The sequence below is a fragment of the Cyprinodon variegatus genome, unplaced genomic scaffold, assembly GCF_000732505.1.
Source record: "Cyprinodon variegatus isolate N-32 unplaced genomic scaffold, C_variegatus-1.0 Scaffold345, whole genome shotgun sequence".
Lineage (NCBI taxonomy): Eukaryota > Metazoa > Chordata > Actinopteri > Cyprinodontiformes > Cyprinodontidae > Cyprinodon > Cyprinodon variegatus.
In genome coordinates, this window is record NW_015150798.1 from 384,998 (window position 1) to 391,344 (window position 6,347).

The following is a 6,347-nucleotide window of genomic DNA, read 5'->3' on the forward strand; positions in this document are numbered from 1 at the left end:
CGTGAAGGCAGCCTGTAACACCCGTGAAGGCAGCCTGTAACACCAGTGAAGGCAGCCTGTAACACCTTTGAACGTAGCCTGTAACACCAGTGAATGTAGCCTGTAACACCAGGGAAAGTAGCGTGTAACAACTATGAATGCAGCCTGTAACAACTGGAAAGACGCCTTAATCATATTTGAACGTAGCCTGTAACACCAGTGAAAGTAGCGTGAAATTACTATGAATGTACCCTGTAACAACTGTGAAAGTAGCCTTAATCATCTGTTAACATAGCCTGTAACAACCATGAGCACCCCCATTTATACTTGTGAAGGTAGCCTGTAACGCCAGTGAACATAGCCTGTAACAACCGTGAACATAGCCCATAACACCTGTGAATGTAGCCCGTAACAACTGTGAACGTAGCACGTAACAACTGTGAACGTCGCCCTTAACACCTGTGAACGTCGCCCTTAACACCTGTGAACGTCGCCCTTAACACCTGTGAACGTCGCCCGTTACACCTGTGAACGTAGCCCATTATACCTGTGAACATAGCCCATTACACCTGTGAACGTAGCCCATAACACCTGTGAACGTAACCTGTTACACATGTGAAACATAGCCTGCTACGCATGTCAATATAACCCGTAACCGCAATTTTTTTTACATATATGATAATTATCTGCATCACTTGTGAATGAAGCCTTTAAGACCTGTGGATGTAACCTTTAACATATTTGAGTAGAACTAGTAACATATATGAACGTAACTTGTAACATATATGAACAAAACCTTCAATTTCCATTTAAGCTATTTTGTAAAAGCAATCAAACTTTTAGGAATGCTCTAAAAAGCAACTTGCAAGGGTAAAACAGGGTAAAAGGAACCTTTTGGGGTAAATTTTCTAAATAAAAATCTTATGAAATGAAAGTAAATTTCTGAAAATTAAAATGTAAACTCTAAAAGGATTACCTGAAAATTATGTTTTTTATTGCTTAGAAAATAATGTTTACATAACAAAATTATATATATATATATATATATATATATATATATATATATATATATATATATATATATTATATATATATATATATATATTTGTCCTATATATATATATATATATAGGACAAATATTTTTCCTAAACCTGCCAGTTGAAGCCAATTTTTTGATTACATAAAGCATAAGCTCTTACTTCCAAACAGAGTTGCGGTCAGTGGGATACTTGTTGAGATTCTTCAGCAGGTCCAACAGAGCCAGCTGGATGCACTCCTTAGTGGAGACATTGGTGTAACAGAGCAGCTCATGGAGAGCCTCCCTAATGTCCCGAGACGAGTCCTGGATACAAACACCAACTTTATCAGCATCCTTACACAGATCTAAAAAGGTTTTCAGCTACATAGAATTAAACCTACCTCCAGTACAGCCAGCACGGTGTCCAGCTGATCCTCTCTGAGTGTTATGTGCGTAGAGATTTCTCTTAGAACGTGGATGGACTGCAGCCTCACCTCCTCGATCTCATCGTTAAACATGTCGACGAGGAAATCCAGACACTTCTCAGCAAAGCTGGGCGACGAGCGAGCCAGTTGGCAGAGAGCCTCAACTGCAGCAATACGCACCTCTGAAGTACAATAGAAGAGAAAACGATGAAAAAAAACAGACAAGCCAGAATGACAAATATGTACAAAACAATGAAAAGAGAAAAAGAAAAAACAAGTCAATCATCAGAAAAGCAAGTTCAACCTGATAAAATTAGATTTGAGTTATGGGTAAAACAACAATTTAATGTAGCAGCAGCTTCTTTTACCAAACATCTCGTCCTCCAGGCCATGGACGAAGGCTCCACAGGCCCCCGAGGCGATCAGGTTGACAGTGTTGGTGTCTAGTTTCTCTTTGGGAGCATCGTCAGCCCACTTCCTGCCCGAGGAGAACTCTCCAGATGCAAAAAGCTCTTTGGCTCGTTCGTGGGCTGTGCGCTTTCTCTGAACACAAAAACATAGAAAGTCTAAGAGACACACTGAATGTATAATTGTAAAAGCAGAGAACGTCTGCAGAACTCACCCTGAGATCCGACATGAGCTTCTTATCTAAAGTTTGCTCCAGAAAGTGAGGGCTGACCTGCAGCATCGAACCCTGATAGACAGAAAGTAAACATCCACTTTTACAATGCAGCCCTCTACAGAAAGAGAGCCATTTGTTTCTGGACTGAACTACAAGAATTTGCATCCATGACAGTAGAAGGTATCATTCTGATGCTCTCACCAGGGTCTTGGCGGCCTGCACCCGAACCATCCATGAGCCATCGCTGACCATGTGACTAATTTTCCCAAACGCGTCATCAACCAGCCGAATCTCCTCATTGGATGATGGGATGGGCACAATGCTGACAACGAGAGCCACATTTATGTGTATTTTCATTTGATACGTTAACATTCTCAGTGATGTGGATATGGAGCAATCCTTAAGGTTTCATTAAATAAACCCTGAACCTGTTCATTCTTACCTTTCTGGGTACAGTTGGCTGAGCACCCAAACAATCTGAACAGCAGCAGAGCGGACCTGTTCGTAGTCATCAGATAGCAGCCTGCAGGCCTGTAAACACATAGAGAAAATCTTCTTTATCACCATCTGTAACTATTAAAAGGTTTTAATCCAGTGGAAGCTGTAATATCTGGAGCAAAAATTATTCCAGAATTACAAAAAATGCTGAAAAGCCTAAAATCTTGGTCTGTATAAACCGTGAGAAAACATATTTGACACAGATTTGATTCTTAGTACATCCTTTTTCAAATCAAGAAAACAAACAAACAAACAAGAATAACAGTATTCAGTAAATCAGTTTTGTTATAGAACGCAATATTCATGCCTGCGCAATCTTTGTTATTAGTCGCCACTGTCGGTAGTGACAGCTTATGAGGACAGCGGGCCCCTGTGACAGCAAATCCCATGATGTTTTGTGAGAAGAGCTCTTTGCACAAAGCATTCAAGGTTATATCTGCGTCTTCTGAGGCCCTTCTTTTCTTCTCATACACTTCATAGACACTTTTTCTCTTACGACACTCGGCCTTTTTCAAAGAACCATAGTGAAAAAGGTGATCTTCAATGAAACCGTAGCTCACCACAGATATATGCCTGAATGTGTGCATGCTCAGAAAAAGATAGCCAACAGGAAAGGCATGTAGGACGTCCTTATGTAAATATATCACCAGAATGAGTGACAATTAGGAGGGCCACTTATTTAGATGATCCACCAAGAAATAAAAGATCGTCCTCTATGCCTTTAAGTTTTCCTCCTTCCCTCACGCTATAGAAACTCTGCTGCACAGTCAGGCTCTTCTCTCACTTCACGTAAACTTTATTAATTTGCAGCATAATTTTGAACAACCCCAAACCCGCTGCATCGACTACCGCGCTGCTAGTTAGCATTTTACATGGTTCCTGTGATCAATGCCTGTACCTGTTCGTAAATGATCTGATGAATCTTCAATCCTCTCTCATGAAGCTGCAGCTGGAAATAAGCAGAAAATTTGACAGAAAAAACGCTTGATTTAAACTAAAATCAGACAGTTCATTTATAATATGGGTGATGCATTGGTTGAGAGGTGTGATGTTTTTATTTTCTGTAGTCCTACCATGGCTTTAAGGGCTGCAGTGCGGACTCTGGGGTCCTGGTCTGAAAAATAATTACTGATAATACTCTGGACATCCCGAACTCCTCCTGCGGATCCATACAACAGAACAATATAAACATATAAACATGTCCATTATTTACTTTCTTAGAGACGATTATCAAGCATTTGCTTAAGAATAACAATGATAAAACAAACTACACAAGTAAGGATTGCTAATCCTTTTTCCATAAACCATGATAATAATTTTGGACAATGGGAACCAATGTCCATGCTCTATATTAAACATATAGTTTAAGAGGATTAAGGTTGCCTGCTGCTCGGACACTCAAACTGCTGCAACCCACCCCCATCCCAACACGGTATCACAAATCACTCCTACACAGGCGTACCCGTGCCCCCCACTGTGCTTTGAGGACAAGGCAACTGTCTCTACCTGTTTCTCTCTTTCTGTGAGGCTCAGTTTTTCCTCCTTTGTAAATAGAAGCCTAGTTAAGTTGAGTTTCTGTAGTTTTTAGTCAAGAGTTTTCAACTGAAATATGCTTGAAATGGAGCTGAATGATTTTTGTCAATAAACTCTTATATTTAGAATTTAAGTTGCTGTGAATTTTTTCTATATATGTACAGAGTTATCCAACCATGATTTGAGTTTATTTACACTTTAATTTGTTGTTCTATCACACAGTCAGCTGAGCGTGCGTTCAAATATTATCTGATTTAATAATATATTTACCTACTCTACTGGGGTGGGCAATAATTATATTAAAGTTTCACAATGCTGTTAATTATCTAAATAAAAGTAGATTAGGTATGAAGACAAAAACTCTAAAAAGTGAAAATTCAGACCAATGGATGAACTTGGTCCGTCGCTGTCTTTAGCCAGAGGAGTGTCCACCATGCCGAGACATCCCAGGAGCTGCAGACACTTGTTTCTCACCCCGAAATATGTATCAGATAGGAGCTAACAGGAAGAAAAAAGTAAAAGCAAATGTTTAGAATTGTGTTCAGTTGCTATTGACTGGCAACTTCTAGTGGGTCTATAAAGGCTTAATAGAAGATTCACCTTGCAGGCCACTTCTACGAGCCTCGGTCTGACTGCAGGGCTTTCTGGTAGCTGGGTTCCAACAACCAGCAAGGTGTCCAGCAGCTGAGCCAGAACCTGATGGGACTCTAAAGACAAACAGGAAAACAAACAGTAAAATAAATGAATTAGTCAAACTATTACTAAACACCACCTGAGCAGAGTGTTTAAGCTTACTCTCATTCCCAAGTGTGTTAATGACATCATCTACAACACAATCAGGGCTGAAACCGTTTGTTTTGGACAGCAAACCCAGAAGAGATGCAATCTTCAACCTCACCGAGTTATCAGTCTCCTAAACAAAAAAATAAAAATACATTTCTAAGCATAATCAACTTTATATAAATCAAAAATAAACTGGACTATATAACACTTAGAGGTTCATGTCACTTTTACCTTGTAATAATGCTCAAGCAGGATGCGGATCACACCCTCCACGCTCTCCACCTCCACTGGTTTACGTGCAAACTGCAGCAGGTACTGCAGGGCATCGGTGGAGTTGGTGGCTTTACAGAGGTCAATGTGTAGGGCTGCAGATTTGCTGGGTTTGGACAGACGCAGCTTCTTGGCTGGAGCTTCTTCATGGGGAATCTACAATCACCAGAGCAGTTCAAACTGATCAACACATCTCTAACTGTACTATAGTTTGTTTGTTTTTTAATACAGCATCTGTTATGATTACCTTATTAAGCCACACTGATAAAATAATATTTTACTCATATACAGCAAATACGTAATTTTAAAAACTAAATCTGCAGAAGGTTAACAGCTGTACACATTAGATGTCAGTTCAGGGAGTTGGAAAATAAGATGTCACCATATTTAACTATATTTGTGCAAGGACAAAACATGAACTAATAGAGGAACACAAAGAAGTGCACGATTGTGATGTTTTCCCCTTATATTTTAGTACACAACTAAAAAAATTGGCCTTTTTCATTTGTATTCAGCTGCTAACATTAGTGAACAGAGTCCACGCATGTGTAATTTAATGCCTAATTTAAACATTAAGCTGTTCTGTGATGGCTTAAATATTTGCTAGAGAAATTCAGTAAACAAAAAACAAAAACAGGGCAAAGTTATGAAATCAATACCCAAAGCTTTGGATAACTTAAAAAGAAAAAAATAATTAATTGGTTAGAAAAGGAAAGAGTATCTGTCAAAACAGACAATGTAAACAATCAACAAGAACCCCATAATATATGTCTGTGTGCACTAACAACAAGCTAGCTCGATTTTAGTGGGTCAAATTAGCTCATCCCGGGCACCAGGCTCAAACTGCTATATTTCCTAGAAATAAAAATTCCCAAATTTACACCTGAACCGATCAAAATGTGCCCACAATGCAACGTGGATCCCGAGCCCTCTAAATGTAATTTTGGTTTTGACTGACTCTGGATGCATGCTATGATACCTTAGCTAACCAGCTAGTTATCTTGTCGGTGTTTTTTTTTTTTTTTTTTTTTCCACTTTTATTCTTTCACGCTCATACTGAACAAGAAACTACATTATACGCAATTCTTTGGACTCACCTGGACAACTCTGGAAAATTCCTCATAAACGCGTTTTTTCAAATGTGCTGCCATGTCCACAGAAAGCAGCAAGCTAACGCTTCACAACTACTGAATTGTCGCCCACCGCTTTCCGTAGGAA

General features: G+C 39.4%; 1 protein-coding gene across 1 annotated transcript in view; it reads right to left on the bottom strand.

The window, feature by feature from the left end:
* The window catches only part of ints4 (integrator complex subunit 4), a 14,154-nt gene extending 7,807 nt beyond the window's left edge, over positions 1-6,347 (bottom strand). The window contains exons 1-13 of the mRNA XM_015385675.1: positions 6,227-6,347; positions 5,091-5,285; positions 4,872-4,989; positions 4,677-4,783; positions 4,460-4,574; positions 3,617-3,702; positions 3,442-3,492; positions 2,488-2,576; positions 2,247-2,367; positions 2,046-2,117; positions 1,792-1,966; positions 1,400-1,605; positions 1,180-1,322 (exon numbers count right to left, since the gene is read on the bottom strand). Coding sequence (XP_015241161.1) covers positions 1,180-1,322; positions 1,400-1,605; positions 1,792-1,966; positions 2,046-2,117; positions 2,247-2,367; positions 2,488-2,576; positions 3,442-3,492; positions 3,617-3,702; positions 4,460-4,574; positions 4,677-4,783; positions 4,872-4,989; positions 5,091-5,285; positions 6,227-6,280 — 1,532 coding nt within the window. The 5' untranslated portion in view covers positions 6,281-6,347. The remainder of the gene's footprint in view (positions 1-1,179; positions 1,323-1,399; positions 1,606-1,791; positions 1,967-2,045; positions 2,118-2,246; positions 2,368-2,487; positions 2,577-3,441; positions 3,493-3,616; positions 3,703-4,459; positions 4,575-4,676; positions 4,784-4,871; positions 4,990-5,090; positions 5,286-6,226) is intronic.